General features: G+C 38.5%; 1 protein-coding gene across 11 annotated transcripts in view; it reads left to right on the forward strand.

Moving 5' to 3' along the window:
- col23a1b (collagen type XXIII alpha 1 chain b) overlaps positions 1–25,427 on the forward strand; it is a 147,727-nt gene extending 122,300 nt beyond the window's left edge. For 3 of the 11 annotated variants that reach the window (XM_028009200.1, XM_028009196.1, XM_028009202.1), the window contains 25 exons: positions 298–324; positions 8,983–9,057; positions 10,616–10,723; positions 14,205–14,231; positions 14,309–14,335; positions 14,435–14,488; positions 14,575–14,634; positions 14,752–14,796; positions 14,896–14,973; positions 15,126–15,149; positions 17,924–17,968; positions 18,370–18,414; positions 18,534–18,614; positions 18,706–18,759; positions 19,506–19,571; positions 19,653–19,679; positions 19,768–19,827; positions 19,907–19,978; positions 20,073–20,099; positions 20,187–20,240; positions 20,953–21,039; positions 21,263–21,361; positions 22,088–22,126; positions 22,284–22,292; positions 22,859–25,427. In XM_028009200.1, coding sequence (XP_027865001.1) covers positions 298–324; positions 8,983–9,057; positions 10,616–10,723; positions 14,205–14,231; positions 14,309–14,335; positions 14,435–14,488; positions 14,575–14,634; positions 14,752–14,796; positions 14,896–14,973; positions 15,126–15,149; positions 17,924–17,968; positions 18,370–18,414; positions 18,534–18,614; positions 18,706–18,759; positions 19,506–19,571; positions 19,653–19,679; positions 19,768–19,827; positions 19,907–19,978; positions 20,073–20,099; positions 20,187–20,240; positions 20,953–21,039; positions 21,263–21,361; positions 22,088–22,126; positions 22,284–22,292; positions 22,859–22,909 — 1,341 coding nt within the window. In that variant the 3' untranslated portion in view covers positions 22,910–25,427. Of the gene's footprint in view, positions 1–297; positions 325–8,627; positions 8,685–8,982; positions 9,058–10,615; positions 10,724–14,204; positions 14,232–14,308; positions 14,336–14,434; positions 14,489–14,574; positions 14,635–14,751; positions 14,797–14,895; positions 14,974–15,125; positions 15,150–17,923; positions 17,969–18,369; positions 18,415–18,533; positions 18,615–18,705; positions 18,760–19,505; positions 19,572–19,652; positions 19,680–19,767; positions 19,828–19,906; positions 19,979–20,072; positions 20,100–20,186; positions 20,241–20,952; positions 21,040–21,262; positions 21,362–22,087; positions 22,127–22,283; positions 22,293–22,426 lie in introns of all 11 variants that reach the window. The other 8 variants (XM_028009204.1, XM_028009198.1, XM_028009201.1 and 5 more) reach the window with 7 other exon arrangements.
- Positions 25,428–26,559: the final 1,132 nt, after the last annotated feature.

Genomic DNA, 26,559 nt, shown 5'->3' on the forward strand with positions numbered 1-26,559 from the left:
CGTGACCTTTTGGCCCTCATCAAAAAACAATCCTCACCCTGCGCACACCCACTGTTACTACCCCGATCTCATCCTGTCCAATGAGTGTATCTGCTTATCAAGTGACTTATCCAGTAAATGTTTACATCCCATTGTGGTTTGGACAGATGACCCTTGAGTTGCTTCCTTCCTATAAACACTATTTTAGTAAGCTTGTCTGTCATTGCGGCACCACAGTAGCTCTTGAATTATTAGCCATTTGTACATTTACAATTCTGCGAACTACTGACAATTGTTACTTTCCTGTTTTTCTATCAGGGCGACCAAGGAGACATTGGGCCAAGGGTAAGTCACGTTTTCTTATCATCCTTGAGAGATTAAATGACATTTTTGGGAAAACGTTTGCACAGTTTAGATGGTGTTTCTTCAGTGCAGTTGTTGCACAGTTCTTTTTTTGTGAAATATTTCTTCAATTCTTACCACAGACTATCAGTTGCATTTAGATCTGTACTTTGACTGGGACATTTTAACACATGAATATCCTTTGATTTAAACCACTCTGTTGTAGCTCCGGCTGTATGTTTAGGGTCACTATCCTACTAGAAGACTAAGCTCTGCCCTGGCCTCAAGGGTTTTGTATCATCTTTAGAGCTTTTCTTCCAAAGTGGCCCTGTATTAAACTCTGTCTGTTTTTCCATCAACTCTTAGTCACTAGTACATCTCTGCAGCTCCTCCAGAGTTTGCATGAAATTCTTGGCTGGTTCTTGGAAATAACCCTGTCCTTGCCTGGCCTGTAAGGTGGAATAGTCATGCCTTGGTTTATTTTCCTCTGTGCCATATTCTGGATTAAATAGAGCTCAGTGAGATGTTTAGAAGATGATTTTATAACCTTACACTGCTCTAAACTTCTGCAAAGTTTTGTCCCTGTGCTGAACTGTGTTCCTTGGTCTTTATTGTCCACTAATGTGAACTTTTGAAGACTTTATAGAGCAGCTGTACGTTAACTAAAGTTCAATCATGCAGAAGAGAAATGTATTCATGCAAATAGTGACTTATCAAAGTAGCTGGTTACAGATATTTTTGTTCAGATGTATCAGAGTAAAGACAATTTAAATACACACAGCACCCTTGAGATTTTTGTTACGCTCTACTTTATTTTGTTCTGTCACATGACATCCAAATAAAGTACACCAAAGCTTGTAGCTATGATTTGACAAAATATGTAAAGGTTCAATTGGGTTTTATACGTTTGCAAAGGACTGTGTGTATTTTGCTCTCTCTATATAATATAAACTTAAAGTCATTATCATATTAAGTTCAATATAGAGTTTTATACTATACGGCTGTTTTAAAATAAGCTAAAAAGTTTTCATCTTGTCATTAAGGGAAATCTAATTTTGTAGGGTGGGACAGGATGTATGATGGTGTACATTCCCATGTTTCCGGGACATGGAAATCTAAGGCACTGAATAGAAGGCAACATGGGGTGGAGAGGATGATTTACCTTTGCAAACAGCTTGGAAGTTCGTCCCTGTCCATTAATCAGCAAATACAAACGTGAAACCCAGGCTACACACTGTCTAAAAATAACTTTTATGGGTTATTTCCTGCAATCAAACATGTGAATAGAAAAATATTTGGAATATCCTCATTGTTTTGAGCTCTAAACAAGGATGAAAGGGGATACTTCACATTCACATAGATACGATATAAATATAGACATAAAACTAAGGCATTCTATATAGGCAAAGGGGATCTTTAAATACAAGACAGAAAGGAAGAAAGTCGATAAGAGAAAACTAGACCCTTTTCATTTGTAGCAATTTAAAAATAGTCCTGAAGAAGCCTCAAAATAGCGCTGCCTAACCTCCACAGCAGATGTAGATCATTTATGGTGACCTTCATTAAATGTTTGCAGTGGGAAAGTCTTTGTACCATAGAAGCATTTAATCAAAGCTACACTGAAAAATGTTGAACTAAGTGGTAAAAATAGAGAACAAAGCCATGGCTACCTAAGCATTGTGCTGGGAGTATGGTGGTTTAAAGCTGCTTAATTTACAAATAAACATTTATTGGTGAATGGGCTGTCAAGGCTAAAATTAATCTAAATCTGGCTTAAAAGTTTATTTTTATGTCCTGATATTAGACATCAAGTAGATGACTCATTCAGCTCAACTTAGAAATAAGCAGCAGCTAAACCTTGTGTGGTTATTATGTTTCTTCTTTTTGTGGAAATTCAACTTCATTGACCCAAGATGGAAAACTTTATTATGTTTCTCTCTTCATCTAGAGATAATTTTATAAAGATCATATGAGAAAATCTGTCCCAAAACTAAAGTCTAACAGGAGATTAACCTTTTCACCTAAAATAACTCACAACACAACAGTAGTTCCACCTCAAAACCAAGAGAAAAAAAATAATAATAATAATCATTAGTCATTGAAAGCCCAGCCTTGGTGGTGATATAAAATATTTATAAGAGAAGATAATTGCCTGTGGATTCATCACTACCATAGAAAAGCATTACATCTACTGCAGTTAGATTTGTTTTACAGATATCTGGGAAGGTTACGTTCTTTGTTTCATTCAAAGTTTATATAGGCACTTTTTATATACAATTAAAAGTCTACTAATTAATCAATGAAAACTTTCTTCAAACATTTCCCTTTTTTTCCAAGAACCACTTGCATTCACTAGAATCATAGAAGGTTTAAGGCTTAAACATTTTAGAAGTTTATTACAATCCTACACCTGTGTAAAAGAGTTATTTCGCAATAGCAGAATTTGTCCACCTACTTGAAAAGGTTTATAAAGGGAAAGTCTGAGTAATGAGTTAAACTGAAACCAGACAAAGTAACAGACCATCAAAAAGAGGAAATCACATTTAAGGGAGCAGAAATTTGCCATCTTTGGAGGTTAAGGACTGAATAAAACATAACAAACAGTTTGAGCAATCTGGGCCTGGATGAAGAAATAACATAAAAAAATAAAATAAAATCTTTTCATGTCTGTGTCTGTCCACATTGCTTTTAACAGTGACTTAAAGTCATCTGGTAGTTAAGAAAGAAAAGTGTGTTTTTCTTGTGTGGCTCACTCCTTGGATGAGCTGCCTATATCTCTTTAGCCAGAAATGAGGAAATGATGCAATGAGAGAATGATGGAAACATTTGAACATCCCCATCAAAACTCAATGGTTGGAAAAGAGTGCGAAAGTTGCTATCCAGTCTCAACTTTTTTTTTTTTTTTTTTACATAATCAAATAACTTCCTTATGCATTTGGTCTGTGTTTTGTTTTTGTGTGATATTAGCTCGGTATCTACGGGAAATATGTAATTATCTCTAATTTCATCCAGTGTGGTTTGAAAATAAAACTCTTTCTATACAACGCAAAGCGGTAAATATTAGATTCTATTTGGACGGTCACAAACCCCGTAATCCTGTGTATGTTCATCCTTAGGAAAAATAGGTCAGATCGCTGTTTTTGTGCAAGAAACGTTTCTTGTCTGTGTGTGGGGAACACACACAGTATGTGTCTTCTTAACCAATGAAGCTGTTTTTCTTTTGCTTTAAAACTCAAACTTCAAATATAGAGTTCTTCATATCGACATGTTTATGCTATGATTAATGATAATAACATTCTTTTTACTTTATCTCCATATGGTACTGTGAATAGCCTAGCCTAAATCTAATTGAGAATTTGTAGCAGCATAATTCTTTGCTGCTACAGAAAATATGAGATTTACCCCAATTAACTTGTTCAAAATGCAGAAAAGGTTGGTGAGTACAAATGCACACCGCAATTTTCTCATTCTTATGCACAATTTTCCTTCCTCTTTATAGCTATTCATTACTTTATGTTGGTTGAGCTCATGAAATTCCAACAAAATATGCAGCAGTTTGTATAAAGTGACAAATTGTGAAGAAGGTCAAGAGGTTTGAACATTTAGCAAAACACAGAGTGAGTGTACTGGAAGCACAAAGTGGTTCCTGTAGTAAAGCAGAGCTGAAACGGAGCGTACATTTGCAAAGCTTGCCCAGTGGAAAGATATTTCTGATGCAATTCTGAAACATTGCAGGAATTCCCGATTTCAATCAAGACGTAGGCCATTACATTTTCCTACCTATGCATTTTTGATTCTGAGGCAATAGTTCAAAAATATTTTTGGCATCCGCTGTTGGTAGTTTTTCCAAATGGTGAATATTGCTCTTGGCTGAGGCTTCTCTTGCTTTGATGCCTTTGGATAAGTCTGCAGTTCCCCAAAACCTCAGGACATTGCTTGGAAACACTTTCTCAACTCAAAACAAACGCTGTGAGTGATTCATCCATGTGGAGTTTCATGGATATACTCTAATAGGAAAGCAAGTAAGAGCCTCTTGATTTGTGCTGCAGAGGGAGTTTTTTTTTTTTTGTATTATTCCAGCATAAGCTCAGTTATCACTTTGCCCTTTTTTTGACAGCGAGCTCTGCTTCACCTCTGAACTATTCAGGATGAAAGAATACATGTGAAAACAGGAAGCGGCCATGAATCTCTGTCAACCTGTGACTTCCTGTCGATCCATCATGTTCAGAGCTAACGTCAGGCAGACTCTGGTCACAAACGCAGGAAACGAGGTGTATTAAACCCAAATCGGGTGTCATAGAACCATCAAAATACAAAAGGATGTGCAGGTTTTGCATCTTTCTCTAAGAAAACCTTCATCAAAAGGAAGCCTGAAGATATCCATATCTTCCAGTTGTTGTTGCGCAACACCCCCCCCCCTCCTTTCTGTCTCTACTCTCTCACTCTCGTACTTCCTCTTCTGAGAGGGGAGATGTGCTACCAGCTCTCCGTCTAACGGGTACGTTGAGTTTCCTAAATCTGCTGGGATTTACCCTGTCCAGAACTGAAGTAAACTCTGTTTAAGCTGGTTTCAAGAAACGATTCGCCTGGTTATCTGACGGCCTACATCCAGGTGTCCCACCCTTCTTCCCCCTGTGAATTAGCCAGACTGAGCAGCCTACAGCCAACTAGTTTCACAGAGCACACCTGTTAACGGTCGCTCGTTCTCTATTTTACAACGTGCATTTGTTATTGAACCAGGTAGGTTTTAGTGACTCGGGCGAGTCCCAAGGATGATGTTTTACATTTGGGCTACCAGCAACCTAAAAACATTTTCCACCTCTTCCTCTCCAGAATCAAACATCACAGCTATTTTACAACCATCAAAGAACTTTAAGGTGACTCATTAACTGAATGTCCACAACATCTTTTAGATTTTCTTTATGCTAAATATTTTATTAGTAAGGCATTTTTGCAAGGGTCAGTACAGCTTAATTCAGTAGCAGAAATAATCAAATAAGTAAAATCAATCATCTAGTCTATCTTTCCCTACTGCTGACACTGAGAACTAAAAAAGGAACCTTAGAGAGAGACGGACGGAGTTTGGCGTTTCGAACCCCAGACCTGGCACGACGACGAAGAAGGTGCTGCAGCAGGAGGAAGATGTTGATCGGCGAAGGCAGGGATCTCTGTAGGTCCGATGAACTTCTTCTCCGCATGGATGCTGAGGTCACACAGGACTTGGTGCTGGCAGGAAAAAAGGCACCAGTTCTTCTTCCTTGTCTTTGTCTTCATCTTTGTCTTTGGGGTCAGAACCCAGCCGATGAGAGAAGTGCGATTCGAAGCCACAGATTGTGGGCCAGACGGGTTGGTCCCCATGCATGCACAGGACAGTCTCCGGCTCTGTGGCCCCGGCTCTTCTTCAGCTGCAGAGTTCTTTGTCCATCTCGATCTTGGCTCGAAGCTGCCCGGAGGATCCAACGAAAGGTTCCTCTTTTGCACCCACCTTTTATAGGGTTTATCCACCCCCCTGGTGCGCCTGCACCGGCTTAGACAGATGATCTCATATCCATCACTGTCTTACAGACATTATGTCCTGATGTCTGTGCTAATGTCTCAGGGTTGCTCAACCTCCTGTGTCCATTGCCTGCATAACCTTTCACCTACTCTCTACCTCCAACATATCAGTGATGTTTAATTGCAGTTACACCTTTTTACACCATTTCAAGTTTAATGTCAAAATCACATTTATATCACATTTATTTTCTTTAGCTTCTCTGATTTAGCATTCATTTATAATTTTATAACCATAACTTATTAGTTACTCTTATTATGATCTTAATGTGAGTTATTACAGATGTTTTTCTGAAAAGAAACCAAGAATAATACATGATTCTAATTATTTACTACTAAAGTTACAGTTACTTGTTTTTCTTGTAAGTGTTCCCACAAATATAAGTGTAAGTATTATTACAAGTAAACCAATATTAATATAATATTTTACTTTGAATCTTATCCAATTACTAATAATGTTTAGATTTCATTCTTTAAAACTTTACCTTTAAACTAAGGAATAGTCTCAGCTATTTTTATAAATCTGCAGGCTGGAAACTTCCTCTTTTTCCAGGAAACCTGCTTTTCCTGTTTAATGACTCTCTCTGACTGACTATGATTTCTTATGATTAGATAGAAAAAAGTAGAATTAAAGCAAAGTTTGCATGAGACAAAAACAACACACACAACTAGATTTATTTTATTGACACTTAAGTCTACTGTTGGGCCTTGTTGTCACTTGAGTAATTCATTTTAAAGATAACTTTATTTATTATTACTGTTAAACTAACTTTATTGACACTTAAGTCTACTGTTGGGCCTTGATGTCACTTGAGTGATTCATTTTAAAGATAACTTTATTTATTATTACTGTTAAACTAAAATCTCCAGCATGGGGAAGTGGGATGAGCTCGGATTTTCTTGACACAGTTTATTCATAGAAGACTCTGTCATTGCACTTTGGGTTTATCTGGCACCTCTGTTGTTAAAGACAAGTTGCAAGGATCCGCAGCCAAATTCTCTCCTTGCTTCTCTTGAAACAGCAGTAAAAATTCAACTTGAAGCCGGACTCTGAGGGGGGATGTCTGTTTTTCTTGGTTTTTCTGATGGGAATGAGCTAAAGGCGATCCCCACTGTGAAACAGCCTCTACTGTTATGAGATGTTTAAAGAAGCATATGTGGTCTTCATGGTGGGAGCGGTGTGAATGAGTGAATGTGACAAAGGGGAGAAGAGGAGTATATAGGCATGAAGAGGAGGAGGGAGCATTTTGTGGTCTCGGAAAAAACCTCAGCAGTCCGGCGCTCGTCGTTAGCAGAAACTTCTCCAGCAGATTTCCCTTCCTTCTACCTCTCCTTACTCCCCGCTGTTCCTCGCTCTCCCTCTCTAAGACCTCCTCATCACATCTCTCCATCCTTCCCTGCACCCTGCTTGTGTTTTTGCGGGAGCTCAACCAGGGAGGCTCAAAGCTCTGTGGCGGCAGACAAACTCTGCTCCTTTCAGCTTGACAGACAATCAACACAAGTACTGTCTGTTGACTGGAAAGAGCCAAGCCACCTCTGTTTGGGTTGGGAAAGATGGGAAGCCTTTCCACAGAGCACATGTACACATTCACCGAGAAATATATCCTTGGATGGATGACTGAGGCATAAATTTCAAAAGGGCAAAGGTTGCAGTTTGCAGATTTTTACTGTTTTGTCGTAATAAAATGCACATGCAGCGCATTTTAAAGGAGCTTTTTCACATTCTGTCACATTCCAACCACAAAGTTTAGTGAGTCTTATAGGGAGTTTGTGCAATAAATGAAGACAAAGTAGTGCATAAATGGGAAGAGGAAGGAAAGACTTGCATTTTTTTTCTGCTTTATTTTAATCCTATTCACTTTGATACCCCTAAATAATATCCAGTGTAACCAAATAGCTTCAGAAGTCATGAAGATAGTAATTAAAGTCCATCAGTGTGTAATTTAGTCTCAGTATAAATGCAGCTGTTATATTAAAGCCTAGAGCCAAAGAGAGGTCTGTCACAGAACATTAGTGAAACAGCATCACAAAGACCACGGGACACAGGAGAAAGTTGTGAAGAAGTTTAAAGTAGGGTGAGATTATAAAAAAATATCCCAAGCTTTGAATGTCTCACAAAGCCCAGGTCGTCCACTTAATCTGAAAAGACTGGCAAGAAGAACAAGAATCAGAAAAGCTGCTAAACATGATGACCCTGGATTAGCTGGAGGGCCTTTATGAAGGAGTGGGACACAGAAAAACACACAGAAGAAGGTGCTCTGGTCCGGTGATACCAAAAATAAATGATATGGTGTGGAAAACCCACACTGAACGTCGTTCTGAACTCAACAACCTCAAGGTAAAACTGTGTAGTGGCAGCATCATGCTATGAGGCGCTTTTTTGTCTTTTTTAACAGGTCAGAGTTCATGAGATGGTAGGAAGAACCAAGCATGGGGCTCTTCTTTAATTTTTCTTTCTGAAAGAAGGAAAGATTAAAGAACTTATAATCAATTAATTTCATGATAAATTTAAATGAAATCAATTATTTTCATTCTGATGATAATAATATTTTTTGAAGGGCAGGGATTTTTTTGTTTGCAGAAACATAATCCATTTTATTTATGGTTTCAGTTGGGTGTATTTGTTTTATTTCCTTTTTATTTGTTATGTTATGTTATGTTATGTTATGTTATGTTATGTTATGTTATGTTATGTTATGTTATGCCAGCGCTGGTTTGTGAGTTTTTGTTCACTGTGCGACTCCTCTCCTCAGGGTCCTCCCACCTACAGCACATACGCAGGTCTGCACAGTAATCAGATCGCTGTCAAGGTTTGTTACTCCCACTATAATGTTCCATAATCCTCCCAGCAGCCACCTCTCCCCGCTTGCTGCAAATCTGTCACTATCTCTGCAGAGAGAAGATCACATCGCTCCTCTTCTCAGCTTTTTCTTCTGCAGTCTGCTAGAGTTCGACTCCTCGGTTTTCTCCTACAGCGGCCCTGTCCTTTGCGCCTGGACTCCCAGTTTAACACAAATTTCCAATTTTCTCTGCTCATTTATCTCGTTTTCTCTCTTCTCTCTCTTTCTCTTTTCCCTTATTCTCAACTGCACATCTGTTGCACCTCAGATGGTTTTCCCCCGATATGATCACAGCTTTCTCGCTGGAGAGCAGTCCAGCAGCTTTCAGAGACGCTTTCTGAAGGTAGACCTCTACTAAAAGGCATGTGCTTCCTCTTTTAACTCTTTAACCTGCCTCTCGTTTGCATGCTCTAATTCAATTATTTCTGTTCTTTTCACTATTTTTGGTTCTGTTACGTGTAATAAGTTCATGTTGGTTTGATTTTTGTGACTATTTGATTGTGCTGTTTTTTTCTTATTTTATTTTAACCATGTTAGTGAAGCAAAGGGGGTTTTTATTTTTAGAGCAACTGGGATGATTAGGAACACACTTTAAAGGTTCTCAAGAAAATACTTGTTTATTTTTAAAAGAATAAATAAGTTTTAATTGTCTAAATTTGATGGAAACTTTGTCAGTTCTTTAAAAACTATCAGAATCCACATTTATCTAAAAGGCTAATTTCCTTTTTGTTTTGCTGGACAGCTTCAAAATGAACAAAATAATCGCTGACAAAATACATTATTCCAATTTGCATGACTTGAATCACCACTTGACTCGCCTCAACAAAGCAAACCATAATGCTCCAGATGGGTGTAGAGAAAGTGTCTCCACTATAATTTTCAGAAATTTTAGGAACATTAATGGTTTTCTGTTCTCAACACAAATGGAAAATATGCATCAGATGAGGTTGTCAAAATGTTTTTTATTTGGAATAACACAGTAAACAAATTAGTTTTTTGGACAAACAAGACTGTTTCTTTTAAGCTTAATATGAAAATAAACCCTAAAATATAAATCAGACCAGATTGGATTTTTTGCTGTGTGACAAAATATCCGTTTGACTCAAAGAAGAACCTGAGTCATTCTTCCTGTAAGATCACAATCAAAGTTTGATTCTCTCAAAAGAAGTCGACAAAGATTGTTCCTTTGTTGATTTGATTTAACAATTAGATATTTTTTTCTAATCTGGATTTTTATCCAAAGCAACAAAGTAGATGGCAGACTTTGCAGTTCTTCCCACTTCTGCAATGCTCACTAGTTAGTTTGCAAAAAAAGAATGTTTTATACTCTTTATGTTTTTTCTCTGTGTGCAGCAGAGACTCTACATAAATTCAATTAAGTGAAAGATTAATATTGTAAAGAAAATTGTAAGGTTAGCTGGAGTGAGAACCCACCTTCTGTTTATGTTCCTGAAACCTTCACTGAAAACTGACAAAATGACAACAATCAGCATATTAAAAGTACTAAAATCTCAATTTTAGGGAAATAAATCAAATTATTCAATGTGAGATTATTCTACCGTGACATACGTTGAATTTATTTTAGAGCATATTATGCATCTTTGCTATGGATGCCATTTTATAGAATAAAACCTGACCTACCTAAAGACATGTCAGGTGATGATCTGTGTCTGCTGCCACCACCTGGCCAAACATGTTTTATGCACCTCTGAGTATTTTAAATTATTGTTTGAGATGAAGAGCATTTCTAATTTGTTTTCATCACCATTCTCCACATTTTGTTTTGCTTGCATCTAAAAATGACTCAGTGTGACTGAAAGTTGTGTTTTATTTTTCTGTGAATCAAAAACATAGTTTCTCTAATATCCACTCTCCTTTTATATTATTGTTATTTTCATCAGGGTGATCAAGGCCAAGCTGGACCCGCGGGGCCTCCTGGTCCTCCTGGGCCTCCTGGTGCCCGTGGGCCCCCAGGAAACACCGGGAAGGATGGGCCTGGTGGAGAGCCGGTAAGGGCATCTCAAGTGTGCAGGAAGCTCCTTTTTACTCCATGTTGCACTGCTCCTCCATCACTCTGCTCACATCTCACTAAGTTTGCACCACAAACACTGAGCTTTGTGTGAGTCTGTCACTTGGGTAAGGGTCTTCTCTGTAAAAAGCACTGAACCCTAAACCTCATTCTTCAGCGTTAGCCAGTGAGTTGTGGTTTACCTAGAAGAAGAAAAAACTCCCAAAATAGCAACTCTCCTTCAAGCCTCATCTGTTTTGCATAAGTCAGCAGCCGCAAAGTTCTCCAAAGCACGCCGCTTTCTCCCACCACTGTGTTGCCGCGCACACTGAAACAGATATGGCGCTGCGGTGGGTTCATGGGCAGTTCGCTGGCCGCGGGAAACAATAGTGCACTCCTCGTCTCAGGCATTTTCTGTTGTTCAGAATTAAGTTTGTACCCCACAGCGTTCCACTGATCCACTGTGGCAACATCAAGCTGTGGTTCCTGAATTTGAGGGGAGAAAGTTTCAGTTTTTTTCTGTTTATCTACTTGAAGGAATAATAGTCGCATTACTCTCATCTGGCACTGGACTGCGACGGATTTTACGTGAAAGATGTTGGTTTTGACGTGGGTGAGTTGAGAACACACGCTGAAGCGACCGCAGAGAGCAGTCGGATCAGCTCAAAAAGTGACAAAAAACAGACGGGCCGAACGAAAAGGGGGCCATCGTGTAACCTAGTTGACGGCAAATGGTCTTTTCAAGTTGATTAAAGGCGTTGCGAAACCCAAAACAGCAAAACAAAGTGGTACTGAGAGCTGCTCCATGTTGTGGGCAGATGTTTCAGCGGACTGAGCAGGAGAAAGTGAGGAAGCCCGCCAACATGGGTGTCCTCTAACACCTGATGCTTACAAAAGTATTCATATCCATAGAAACCCATTTATTTTGCTCCCTGTAATTTGGTGCCAACACAGACTGTTACAAATTTGTAAAGAGAAAATATTATATTAATTTAGATTAGTAACAAATAGGTCATTTGTAATCACCCAATACTTTTGACCCAGCTTCTGATTCTCCATTAGACGTGGGCCTGAACCACTCCACCGTATGTCCTGCTGAAAGAGGAACCTTCATCTCAGTCTCAGGTCTTTCATGGCCTCTTAAGATGTTTTTTTTTCCAGGGTTGCTCTGAAATTACCACAACACATCTTCCTATCCAATCACAACAACTTGTTTATGGTTCTGAAAAAATGTAAACCCCACAGCATGATTTGACTACCTCCAGGTTACATAATTGGAATCGAATATTCCAACATCAAACTTCCCCACAGCCTCATCCCTGAGCTGTCTGGAAAAATGTGGAAAAACAAGAAGGGAGTTTCGGTTTAATATGGGAATCAATTTCACAGCTTTCAAATTTGAAAAATGTGAGATTTGCTTTAGCGGCTTAATTCAAAGCTTACATAAATTCTGGTCTCCGTAATCACGAATGCATCTGACATCTGAACCGGGCTCTGTTCTGTACTCGAGATAAAAAGCGCTGCTAAAAATTATTTGCAACGGCGATTTGTTTCCCGCTGCTGTGCAGGACAGATCAAACGATGGGGCCCAGGTAAGAGGGGTGGGAAGAGAGGTTAAAAGACGGCAGGAGGATGGGAACAAAACCGGACCACGGAGCAGCTCGGTGCATCAGGATGACAGCTTGTATGTGCAGACAGAGCGCAAGAAGAGGAAAAACACCTGGGAAACATCATAGTAGCCCCTACAAAATATTGTAAAATATGAGCGCTAAATGGAAAGTTAATACCCTCCCATGTATATGCATTTATGTGAGTGCACTGAGAGATCAAGTAAACACCACTCCTTGATTGCCATGTGTGTGTGTGGCTCGTGCAAGAACGGGTTTTAGTGCAGATTTCCTCTAAGTTTCCTTTGTAACGGATGACTTCATAGCAGACATTTAGCCGTCCACCTGGTCCCAGCAAACAGCCGATAAGTCTGTTTACCTAAATGAGCCAAATCACTGATAGACAGATGGAGAAAGACATGGAAGCTGACATGAAATGTGTGTGTTTGATGTTGTTTGGAGCCGCAGCTCATTGCACCACATACAGACTCCAGGGCTTCAAATTCAATCGTTGTATTTGCTAAAGAGGAGATAAAAAGGATTTTTTTTTTTTCCTGGATTAAAAAGCAGAGTGGTTGAGCAAATGAAGTAACCACTGTTTGAATGAAAAGCTAGGAAAAAAAACAATCACTTCATTATGGGAAGGACGGAACGTCCTTATTCTGAGTATCAAAGCGCTCACTGATTTACTCCTTTTGACATATTTACATATTTGACCGTTTCTGTGAGACATTTACATGTACTTATCATGGCATGCATGTTATAGTAATTAGGACTTTTAATGATTTGCTTTAGCTTCTTTTAAGAGTTCAATGAATATACAGCAAACAACTGTGAGGAATTTCAAATCTAAGAATACTAGTCAGCAGTGCAGCAAAAATCGTTCACACAAGTTCAAATATACACACACCCTGACTGACACTTGGTTGAATGTTCCAATAAGAAGTAATTTTAGCCAGGACTGAGGCAGGAAGCTTAGCCACTTTTCTTATTGGAGTCAGTGGAGATTAGTTTAATTGGTTCGAAGTGAGAATAGTGGTAACACTGTTCCAGACACTTTATGCTAGCCAGCTTTATCTGCTTTAAAACAAACTTTGATGGGTTTCTAAATGTATTTATTTATTTTTTTTACTTCTATTGACTTCAAGTTATATCCAAGTTTTTATTGTCTTGCTCCTGATTTGAGGTGAAATGGGAGGCTTGCTTTCCAAGCACTTCGTACAATATCAGGCAGTGAAACAGATTCGCAGTATGATGCCGCCCTCACCGTGCTTGGTAGTCGGTGCTTTTTAGGTTCAGAAAGCCAGAGCTTGGCAACTCCAAGCATGCCTCTTCCCATATAGCTGAACCTCTGTCTCCTCTGACTGTAAACCAAATTAGTTTTGTTTTACAGTTACAAATTGGTTTGTAACTGTGAAATCAAATCTAGAATTCTCCTCTGTAGATCTTTGCTTGGTCCTTTTGTCTTTTCCATCATCCTGATTCATTGGTCAATTTAGTGAGTGCTGTCAAAAAAATTATTTTTAATATAAAGAGCATCTATCTGTTGCAGTCATTCATGATCACTCATTCAGCAACACTTATTCACAGATTTTAGAGCCTGTGTATCTATTAGAGCCTGTGTGTAGGATTTTGTGTGGATTAGAGACATAAATTATACATCAAATCCTGCTCCAATCAAGAGCAGTTCGAATAGATCAATAAAAGCTTAAATCTTCTCTGACATTCAAGTCATTTTTGAGTGCAAATAAGCCTCTGACACAGCTGCGTAGGTCTTCCTTTAAGGCCTTGGTCAACACGGACATCTAGTGGCCAAACTCTTGAAGTAACTGTCATTGCTTTCCTCACGGAGTTTTTCCTCTGTTTCCTCCTCAGGGTTTGCCAGGTCGGGATGGTGTTGAGGTGAGAGTTCATAATTCAGAACAGACATCTATTTTTTCTTTATCTGATTTATTTATTTGTTTATTTTTTTACTTCAGGGACCGCAGGGACCGCCTGGGAAACCGGTAAAGTTTAAGAATCAATTATCCACCTGGACTCATCTGACTTATTCTCGCTGCTAAGCTTTTCACTCTTTACATTCATTAAAATCTACTGACTGGTAGGGAGAAGATGGAGAGCCTGGCTATCCAGGAGTGCACGGCCCTCCAGGGCAGAGGGTATAATTAGCTATTCACATAGTTAGTATCACAATTTTTAACATGTTCTTAACACATTAGTTATGGTTCTTTTTGTAATTCCCCAGGGGGAGCCAGGTATGGGAGAGAAAGGAGAGAGAGGGATGGATGGAGTCCCGGGATTAAAGGTAAAATTAATCTGAAGTGGTTTTATGGCAAAGCTTATTACTTAAGTACAATTCATGTAACATTCACAGTTGTGATGCATAATATGTCATTTGACGTGACATTTGCTCCTCACACAGGGTGATAAAGGAGAAGCAGGAGAACAAGGACCACAGGGACCTATGGTGTGTTTTCATTTACAACATAAATCCTCCATATTTACTCTGTTTTTATTGCCAGGTATGTAAATGATATGCATTTCTCATTTCAAACTCCTGCTACAGGGTTATCCCGGTGAAAAGGGCGCTGCCGGCTCCTCAGATATTGTCGATTTCAACGGGAAGCTCCTAGATGCTTTCCAGGTGAGTTTAATCTTCTAGACTTAGCACTGAATCCCACAATAGAGTTCAGGGAAACCTAAGCTTATGTGAAAGCCTTTGTAGTAGGAAATAAATCTTGAGTATTTCAGCCAGAGACCTCTGAAGTGAACTGCCTTACTGTCTCTTCTTGACAGGCCATCAAAACCATCAGTGTTTCGGTAATCCGCTGCTGTCGCTGCATGGTTTTTGGTGGCGTGACGAGTCACTAACACCGCTCTACGTGCTTGCATCAGCACAGACGCTGTGCGTTTCCTCCCCCACCACCTCTCACATCACACCTGCCTCAACAGTCGTTTCTGTGTGTATATCGTGTCCAGATTTGCGACATCAGATGTATTAGATGTCACTGCACGGGCCACATCTGAAGGGACTCTCTGAATGCCGGGGTCTGTTGCGTTCTGGTGCTTTGCGTTCTCGTTTGGGATGCAACACGCAGCCACAGTTAATGCATCGCAGCTGTGTTGTTTTATCAGATAACATGTAGCCTGAAGACATTCGTTTAACCATGCAGAACAATCTAAAGGGCTCGTTGCAAGTTTTGGAGTTGTGTGAATGTTACTAGAGGGCAGCATGGTGTGCTTGCTCTGGTATTGGCATTTTCCCATACAGTGCTTTTCAAGTGTCTTCATATTCCCTGAACTTTCTGTCTTGTTACAACCGCAAGCTTTATGTATTTCATTATGTTGCAGATCAACAGTGTTGTCTGCAGCTGTGAAGTAAAAGGAGAGATAATACAAGATTAGTTTTTTCTTTTTTATTTTTACATGTAAAAATCTGTTTGGCGCCACTGAGTCAGTATGATGTATAAGTGGAAACACCTTCGGTTGCAATTACAGCCTGAATCTGTCAGCTTTGTGCATCGAGAAGCTGAAATCTGTGCTTCTTTTTTGTCTCTAGGCAAAAACATCTGTAATTTTGGTCTCATCTGACCATTTACACATTCTTCTTCTTCTATTTATTTTGTGCTAATGACACAAAGTAAGCAGTTATAGACAGCCTCCCCACAGCATGAAGCCACCGCCACCATGTTTCAGTGATCTGCAGTGTTATTTTTTTACTTTCTCCCTAGTGCTTGGTCTTCATGGTGCTTTGTGTTCACTAATGTGAATCTCCCAAACCTTCACAGACCAGCTGGATGCATGTTGATAGTAAAGTGTACACAAGTGAATTGTACCTACCAAGTAGGAAACTTTAGTTGCTTGTATTAAATCGTATTTAGGGCTATGAAAGTTAAGAAGACTAAATATAAATCCAAACGCACACACTTTTCAGATTTTCATTTGGAAAAAAACAACATTTTAAAGCAAGTTCTATTTTCCCTTCCAAGTCATAATTATGCACTACTTTGTGTTGGTTTATCACATTAGAAATTTGAATGAAATACATAGGTCATAAAAAAGTGCTCTGTGTAAACCCTTGCTGAAAAGAGCAGGAAATTTTGACGATAGGAAGGGCAACTCTACATTCATTACAGTCACAGCTCTCCCTATATCCACTTGATCTCCATCCTGCCTCGTAATGGGGAATATATGCTACTGAAAGATGGCTATCTGCACTGTGGTGTTTGCATTTGATTAAAAACTTGTATGAGCCAATTCCCTTTGGATTCTGATCTCAAACCAAGTCACAGCCCAATAGCCTCAAATAGCTTCAAAGCAGATGGTAGAAACACAAAATAAAGATCTTATCGGAAACCTCTCGTCAAAGAGGTTCAGTCTGCACAAAGTCTGCTCACTGGGCCTCTGGCAGACCTCCGAATGCTCATAATTCACTCATTGGCCACCCATGTTGCATTTGTTTGTGTGAGGAGCGGGTTCTCGTGTTTCATTTGTGCTGATGAATTTGGTGTAAAGTAATGCCATAATGTTATTGGTTAGTCTCTGGTCTTCATTCTGCAGCTCTTTATATGATTGGTTGCATGAGTAGAGCTCACAAACCTCTGATGAAATACTGCAGATCAAATAGTGTCGCACAATAGTGTAAACATCTCTGGTTTCCAAGGATTTTGTAGCTCTCACAGAGTCGAAAATGGAAAAGGAGTAACACAGATCAGGAAGGCAGCATGTTTTTTTGTTTTATTTTTTTTATTCCTCTTATTACTTCAAGAGTGTAAGACGCAGAGATTAAGGAACATGATTGAAGAGGCCTGCTACACACAGCAGACAACACTGAGAGAATGTGGAAATCATGTTCGTGCTAATTCTCATCCGGTGTTACATAAAGTCCAATGAATGCTTGGCTTCCCCTGCCTTTGCCTCAGTTTGCATCAAAACAATCAACAGCATGAAAAATGATGCCAGATTGTTGTGTTTTACAATCTCTGCTGGATGAAATGGCTTCAAGTTGTTCGTGTTCAGCAGAGGATTTGTTCACTCCCCTATTTACAAGGAAAGCAATGAGGAGCAGCATATATATATATATATATATATATATATATATAGATTTATATATTGATTTATGAAAATTTGATTTAAAAAGCAGTAAGAAAAAAGTAGTATATGTAAATATAAGAAATTTTTAACAACAATTTTCATTTATCTATATATATATGCTGCTCCTCATTGCTTTCCTTGTAAATAGGGGAGTTAGCTCTTTCTCGATATATCGAGAAAGAGCTGTTTTATTGCCACATTTACAACACTTCATTGACCTCCGTCTTGTCCAGGATGTTTTGACCTTAAGAGATTAAGAGACTGCTGTTGTCACTGTTGTCAACACAAAATATCATTATCCTACCAACTGAGTCAAAGAAAGAAGTTAAAGACTGCTATTTACTAAGAGGGTCACAGGATGTTAGTATTGTCTCTACAGAAGCTGAGCTGCATTCTCTCCACTTGTTTGAATGCAGCAAAAAAGGTTGTTGCAACTTTAAACTTGATTCATGTGAAGTAAAAATTAAACGCACCCCATCTGTCTGTCTGTCTGTCTCCAGGGCCCACCTGGACCACCAGGACCTCCTGGCCCTCCAGGGGAAAAGGTAAGTGAAGATGAAGTCCTCATATGTTATAATGGAAATATATCAGTATTCTGCTCTGAGGAGTGGATGCATTTGTGTTAAAATGCGTCACCTGGAGGATATCTGAGAGATTCTGAATTGATAAATATCCCCAAGTCAAGATGTGGGATGCTGAAAGAGTCCTAGCAAAGCTTTATGAATGATGAAATTAACGTCAAAAGAGCTTTGTCAAAATATCATTTTGAGAGTGCGGATAATTCTGCACTTCATGTTTGTTTTTTCAGTGGAATTGCACCAAACCTAAAGAGTATTTTAACAGGGATCTGGGCACTTACTAAGATCCACTTTAAATATTTGTGCATTTATGAGGCCCCTTAAATTCACTAAATAACCAACATTTGTGTCTCTTTTTCCTAAATTAGGGAGAGCTTGGATTGCCTGGGCCTGCAGGAGTAGATGGAGAAAAGGTACAAACTACACACATGCGGACTGGATGTTTTCAAGAATGATCTACGTTTTAGAGTCAGCGTATGCACTAATGTTAAAATATTTAAAGTGGAATTATGTTTGGTGTCACGACCTTCAGGGATCCAGAGGTGATTCGGGTGAAATGGGACCTCCTGGTGAGAGAGGAGAGAAAGGAGAGATGGGTCTGTCTGGACCTTCTGTAAGTCGTGACAGAAACAAACTTTTTTTTTTCTCAAAAAAGGTTTCAAATGGTGAAAAGTGAAAATAACTGTTGCCTCTGTGCGGCTCAGGGGATGGACGGATATAAGGGGGAAAAAGGAGACTGCCGACTGGATGACAACCTGGTTAGTTTTTAACACACATATAAACACACTGATGTTTGAGTCGAATTAACACAGACATGAATTCAACTAATAGTTTTAAGCTATTATTTTTATTGCTTTATATATTCTAGTAGGTTTAAAAATAACGTTCAGTTTAAATACCTTAAATAGTCTCAAAAATATTAACACCTTCTGATTTTTTCCCCACATTTTGTCACTTTGTGTCCCCCAACCCTCAGTATTTTTTATGTTATTTGATAACTACACAAAGTAGTGAACATTTTTGAAAGTGGGAGGGGAAATAGTTTTAAAGGTATGTTGCAGTCAAAAAAAAAAGAAAACTGACATAAATTAGTGTGCAGCCCAAACAAATAATCTCAATACTTTTTCCATCCTTCTTTCCAAAAAAAGCTCAAACACAGTCAGACTGGATGGAGAGCGTCTGCAAGCAGCAAATTTTAAGTCTTTTCATGGATTCTCATTTATTGTATTCAGTCTGTACTGGGCCATTCAAACACTTGAATGTTCTAAGATCAATCATTGGCAGCCTCTAACAATTTTGTTGTTTTTTTTTTTTTTTCAAAAGGCTTGTCCTGTTTTTAGCGCCACCTCATCTCCTCGTCAGCTTTTTGTTTTTGCCATGGAAACAAAAATGCTGCTCCGTGCTGTGTTACATCAGAGCTACAATTCAAAAATTCAAATCACATCTGCTCTTGACATGAACGTTAACAATCCCTCCGCCCTCTCTTCACTTTTTTACTCATCAGATTCAGATGATCTCTCAGCCGGGCCCTCCTGGCCCTCCAGGAATACCCGGGTCCCCAGGATCCATGGTGAGTGTCTACAGCCGCACCCCAATCCAGCACTTGGATTCCTGTAGGCACGGACGCTGACGTTGTGTGATGTTTTTTCAGGGTCTGCATGGTATGCCCGGTCCTAAGGTAAGCCTGAGATGCCTGTGTGTTTTGTGGTGGAACGGAGGCTGAGAAAACATGCTGGGATCTTAACCGCTGTGCTGTCACAACGCAGGGCGAACCAGGAGCTGGGGTCAAGGGAGAGAAAGGGGAGCACGGGTCTCCTGGATACAAAGTAAATGACATATTTGCCAATATTCATACAATTAAGTTGCTTGTATCACGCAGCACCGATTGTTTACTTTCATCTGCAGGGGCTGGACGGCCACCAGGGCCCACCGGGGGCTCCTGGGTTAGTGGGCCTTCCAGGTGCAAAGGGGGAAAAGGTAAATCAATAATAAGCTGCAATATATGTTTTATAAACCTCATTTGATTTCTGTTAAAAATAACAAGTGCGATTTTCAAATGTGGTGTCCTCAGGGCCGACCAGGGGAGCCGGGACTAGATGTGAGTTTGTCGAAGTGAATTTAGTCGATAGTTCTTTTTACCTCGACTCAAACATCTGTTGAACCTTCTCATCTTTTCTTCATTCAGGGTTTTCCGGGTCTGAGAGGAGACAAAGGTGAACGAGGAGAAAAAGGAGACAAGGTTAGTTTAGATTGTACAGACGCAGACATATTTTTGATTCGTTTAGAAAAACATAGACGTAGCTTACCTTTAAATTTGGAACATTTACTAAGAAGAGGAGAAATCCCTCAAAAAGAAATGGCTCTTTCTAGCTAAATTACAGCTGCCATAATTATTTCTTGTCCTCATAATGCCTTTACATTAAATGCAACTGAAGTATTTGGTGACATTGGGAAAAATATTTCCTGTTCTATTACCACACGTGAATAAAACCATGAAGTTTTCTAAATGCTACTGAGATTTTAACTGGAAGCGTTTCCTTTGGTCAGATGATGCTGAGGTTCTTTAACAAATCTCTAGGTGGGTTTGGCCTCAAACAAAAGATGAATATGTGGAAAAGCACCTTGTTGCACCTTTAAAGTTTGGTGGAGGATCTGTGATGCTGTGGGCCTGTTTTTTTTTTTTCTTTCAAAGACCCTGGATAATAGACCAGGGTCTATTTATCCTGGTCTGAACTGCTGGTTCAGAAACCAGAAGTTGTCATTGGTTGTTCCTGTTGAAAAGCTATCCCAAACATTCTCCCCACTAAATAAATTTACTGAAATAGAACTTTTTCTGGGTTTTTTTAGGTACTAATGTAATATTTTGTTACATTAGTGCTATAATTCCAGCTTATGCAACTTAGTTTGTTTCTCGTTATGTGGGTCTGACTTCTGGCTTCTTCATGCCTCAGGGTGACAGAGGGACTGTCGGGAAGAGAGGTCTGAAGGGTAACAAGGGAGAACAAGGTCCTCCAGGACTGGACCAACCCTGTCCTGTGGTATGTCCTCATCATGGATACACACACACACGCACACACACACCCCACACACACACCCAGACACATGCTCTGTGATACCTGATATTCTCTCAATCTCCTCTATTCTTCTTTAAAGACCTTTTGTGTTTTCTGTATTCCGTGCGTCGCTCTCAGTGTTTTTCCTATCATTTTCTCTGAGTTTCCTCCTTATGGCTGTTAATGTGTAACTGGCATCCTCTCACAGGGCTGTGATGAGAGTAAAGGTCACTCTGTGAAGGCAGGGCTTTCTTCTCCTGAAACTGCTCCTCTTCCTCCTTCTGGCCCTGCGGCCCCCTGTCCTGTGGTACAGTATCTTTCTCTCTTTACTCTACCTCCTTCTGTTCACTTACTTCATCTATCATGTCTTGTTTTATTTATTTATTTTTACTTTTTTTTTTCTTTAGTCAAACTATAACCTGCATAGTCCTATACCATCATAACCTTATCTATTCTCAGGTAGTAAAAAGTTATGGTTGCATTTATGTTGAGGTTAAGTACTGAACTATAAAACCTGACAGCAGCAAAAAGAGATAGGACTTTCTGATGTCATATCTATAACTGCGGGTAACACGAAGATTAATTATTTATTAAACATTCCTTGTCTGAACTTAAAAAGATAGTAGACATTACACAAATATTAATAAATATATATTATTGATTTAATGATTGTGGCATATGGATTTTTTTAAGCAAGAAATTATTTTTGAACATGGAATTGTTTTCAAATAGAAAAAGAAATGATCAAAATTAAATGTATTAAATTAATACCTTTGAATTTATTTTTTTTTTGACATTTTAAATGCAATATTATGTTTCTACACTAAAAAATGTGTTTATTTTAGGGCTTTCTACACATTTTTACCAGGAACTGTGGAAGGTGCTTTAGACTCTGATATTTACCAAAATAAAGTGTTATTTTGAGCTCAGTCCATTTAAGGTTAATACAATTTGCAGGGCTATTACAGTGGTTTGATTTGACAAAACCACTGTGTTGCAAACATTAACTTTCCACCTCTGGTCTCACCTGCAGGGACATGATGGGCTTCCAATACCAGGCTGTTTGCATAAGGTGAGTGTTTGAATTTTCATTTTTAATAATTTATGCAGTTCTGTGTCGTCACCTTTGAGCTCGTTAAAGGTGCAGTTAGGGAGTAGGAAGCACAGTCAAAGAATATACAAATGACTTTTCAACTGATTTTACACATACTGACTCTAATTTAACACAGAGACAATTTGTAAGTATATTAATCTGTGCTTTTGAGTTTATAATAATGATAAAGCATGTATACCTTGCTTAATTTTTGTGCAACTTAAAAGCTAATCACTCTTTGCTATTTTTTGTGTTTGTTTTTTGTTTTTGTTTTTGCAGTGATGACTAACCAGCAGCATGGGACCTGTACATATTGATATGGTATATTTTGCAGCTGTGTACTACCCCAACAACCTCTTTTTCATCCCTTTTTTAAAAAATAAAATCCTATTATATAATATATTGAAAGATAAAGAGCAAGGACATTTTTAGCCTTTTTGTAAACTCACAATGCAGTGTGAAAGCAGCCATGAACTGGCAGTGGGACTTTTAGCTTGACGGACAGTCCAAATGTCACTGTTGGAGTAGAAGAGTGCCTCGCTAACAAAGTGTGACTGACGTGTGGTAACCACAAGTGGCATAGTGGCTGTGTGATGGTGTGTGCAAATCTCACCGATGGATGGATGTTCGAAAGGATGGGATTTTGTTTTTGCGGAGGAGTTTGGAGTCAGTGCTCTCTTGTCCTCTCTCTCTCTGTGTGTTTTCTACAAGGAGGAAATGGTGAGGCAGAAGCTCAAACGTAAGCGTCTCTCTCAGCCCTGAGACAAATGGAGCCCCGGCGGGGAGAGGACACACAAATGGGCAGAGAGAGTGAAACAAAAGGGCTTTTACTGAAGAAGAGCTTCATTTCTGATGCCTCTACGTCACACTCAGATCTTGCATTACAGAGACTCTCCAGGAGGGGGCGACAGAACTCTGCATTTCCACATTCACCTCTGATGGGAAAGAAACCTGTTGCTGATGATGTTGCGCGGTAGCTTGATAACCAGTTGAAGTTTTCTGGGAGTCACTGACGTCCCTGGCACATAAGGAAGGGAATTACTGTGCAGATAATTTGTTATAATAATAATGTGTCGTATGAGATTGTTGTAAAATATTAGTGCATGGCAGTGTTGTTTAGCACCCCGACAGCATGTGGGACTTCCAGTCAAACCCTGACGCGGCAGAATATTCATTTTTATTTGCAGTAAGCATTATTTACATATAAAATCCCTTCAAAATAGCATTAAGTCAACTAATGTAAAGCTTACATTTTGTGTGTTGTATTAGTTTTGCATATTGTTTTTATGTTTCTCCAGTTACAGTTTGCATTCCTGTGTATTGGTTTGATTGCCGAGTAAAATTTGAAGGAACCATTTGCAGTATTTTGGATCAATCAGTGTTGCCGTGGGAAATAAGCGTCCTCAGTTGATGGCCTTCGAATCATCGAAGATTGCTACTTACAGTATTTTGGACAACAGTAGAAGTTTTTTGCTGCTGACTTAAATGTGTGTTTGTTTGTTTTTTTCTATATATTTGTGAATCATCTTTAGCTTTGAATTTAAGAAGAACCAGTACTTAATAACGTCATTTGAAACAATTATATATGCAATAATTCTTCACTGGTCTCAACTTTGACTGTATCTCAGCGATATTGTTGTTTCTTTTGCTGTATGGATTTTTTTATTTGCAACAAAAACTATCTTTGTTATCAGGTGACATTCATTTTGTGTGATATTGTCAGCAAATCTTTCTCAGACGGACTCATTTCTTGGTGCTTCAGTACATTTTTTTTGCAAATCTTTATCATGAACAGTGGCGGTTTTTGAATGCATGGCGCCCAGGGCAAGGCCCCCCCTTTCCCACCTCAGACCAATCAAAATCAAAATCAAGAACATTAAACTTACTTTTCTGGATAAAATACAGTCCTGCACAAAGCATGTAGAATACTCCTACTTTCAGCAACAAGCAGTGGGGAGAACTCTTCATTGACAGTAAATATATAAAAACAATAAACTTATGTAATTCTCAACCTACAGAAAACAGGTGCTTATGCCACCCCTTTCTAATGTCTCCCTGGGTAACTACCAATATGACCGATTTTTAAAAAAACGCCACTCATCCACTGTCTTTTAAAACACACATCTGCAGACTTTTCAACAACCTGTTTAAGTGGAGCTTGTTCTGCCTTGTACTTATAGATCATGAAATATGCTGATATGTTTGGAAACATATTGGAAATATAATCAGAATGTGGACAGAACACACAAATATACATTAGTGGAGTTTTGTGTATATTGATATGTGTTATTTGATGTTTTGCCTTCATTTTACATTATACTACATGCAGTATTCTAACACTTACAAATATTTCTGTCTCAGTGTTACTACAGCTTTAAGGAGAGTTCCCTGAATTGGTTCAGGTTTATTTGGAAGTGGAAATGTTTGAGTGGATTTAAAAGTTGCTCTCACTCTTATTAAAATGTCTTTTGTGTGTGTGTGATGGAAAAAATTGGGCCGTGACAAATTGTCAAGGGTGCAAATGATTAAGTTTCATTTATAGAACCAATTCTAGAACATCTGAACTGTATTTCAGATTAATCGGATTATTTGATTAAGGACATTCACATTTATACAGCCAGGTTGTTGCAGTGTTTTGTTACATTTTTGCCCCTAACAGATTTGCAAAAAATGAGAGGGCACACAGTATTAAACATGAGCATTTGTGCAGTTGTATTAATCTGAGGTATTTGAAATGTGTGTTGAGTGGAACTTTAAAAGTGTTAATGCACATAGGTAATAGGATCTGTAGTGCTTGAGTATGCAATAATTACTCATTCAAGAGTTTCTTGAATGTGTTCATCATTTCAGTCTGTTCAGAGTTTTGACTGGAAGCATCAGGTTTATACATCTTAATTTGAACAACTGAAAAACTATTCAAGAAAGAGAAGTCCTCCCATTCTTCTTTATTCAAGTACTCAACCTTCAGTCAATTAAAAAAAACATTATTTTATGTTATGCCAAAATAAGCTGGTGGTTATCTGCTTTACGTTTATTGCTTTCACAGATTCTTCCAGCACTATTTTCTTGGTATAATGAAGTTGATTTGTGATTAAAGTTTTATATTTTATCCAATCTTACCCTACAGTGTTAGCTTGTCTTTGTGAGCATTGTTGCTTGGTTGTGCATTTGGTTGTAAAGGATTTCAGCTGTTTTTGTAATTACTTGTCCAATTATATGAAAAAAAGAACAACCTATGGTCAGTCCAACATGTAGACAAAAATAAAATCAAGTTTTACGATTGTTTTGTCATTTATTCAGAAACATAGCAAGAAGAAACACTTTTCATATTTAATAATAAAATAAATGATGCAAAATCAAGGAAACCATTATGAAACTGGATTTTCTTTTTTAAATGCATGCATCAAAGTACCTGTAAGGTCAGTATATCTGATGAAGAAGGCATCAAAACCAAATCAAAACCAAGCAAAAGAATTAGGCACATTAGAACCACAAAATACTGGGTAGCTACTGGGTAGCTTATTGAGATTTTATGTGATAGACCTACACATTTAGCACTTATTTGTGAAATTGAGGGAAAATTACACCTACATGGTTCTCTTTTTTACAGATACAAATCTGAACGATTTGGTGTGTATTTGCATTCAGCACCCATTTACTCCACGTAAATAAATCCAGTGTACACTTTGAACAGGTTTTCTTCCAAAATTACACTGGATTATCATTACCATTTTGAATAAAAGCCTCCCCAGAGTGATGCTGCCATCAATAAGTCTCCCAATGGTGTTTAGGGTGAGTTGTAGTGTTAGTTTTCCACCACATAGGTTTTAATTTCAGTGTCCCCTGTCGCTTGGGACAAATATCAAATTGGACTTCTTTTTAACAATGGATTCCTTCCTGCTTTAAACAAGGAATATATAAGGACCTCTCAACATTTACTCCAATTTAAAATGCCTTCAGATGACACTTGATTGAACTAAATCATCTTTTAATCCCCTAGGTAATCCCAGAGATTCTGAGATATACTGTAAATGCTCAAGGCTGCATGACAAGAACTAAAGTTAATATAATACTGTTGTTTATTTATACAAACAGCACCCAATATGTTTCTGTAAGTTTGAAAGAACAGAAATAGTAAATTAAATAAGATAACAGAAGACTGCGACGGACTGTGAACGAACATGAAAGGTAATGTGACGATTGAGGAGAATGAACTTGCTACGATACTATAAAAGTTGTGAGAGCAAGAGGAGTCAAGTAAACACATAATATTTTTCTCTGCTGTTTTTGTTCAGTTATTAGTAACCTGTAATACTGCAGAATGTTTCAGATTCTTGCATTTTCTAAAAATAAAATTTAAAAAAACTTAATAATAATGCCCCTAACTGAACTCTTTTAAGCTAACAAAGGCA

This window comes from Xiphophorus couchianus, chromosome 23 (assembly GCF_001444195.1).
Source record: "Xiphophorus couchianus chromosome 23, X_couchianus-1.0, whole genome shotgun sequence".
NCBI classification, from domain to species: domain Eukaryota; kingdom Metazoa; phylum Chordata; class Actinopteri; order Cyprinodontiformes; family Poeciliidae; genus Xiphophorus; species Xiphophorus couchianus.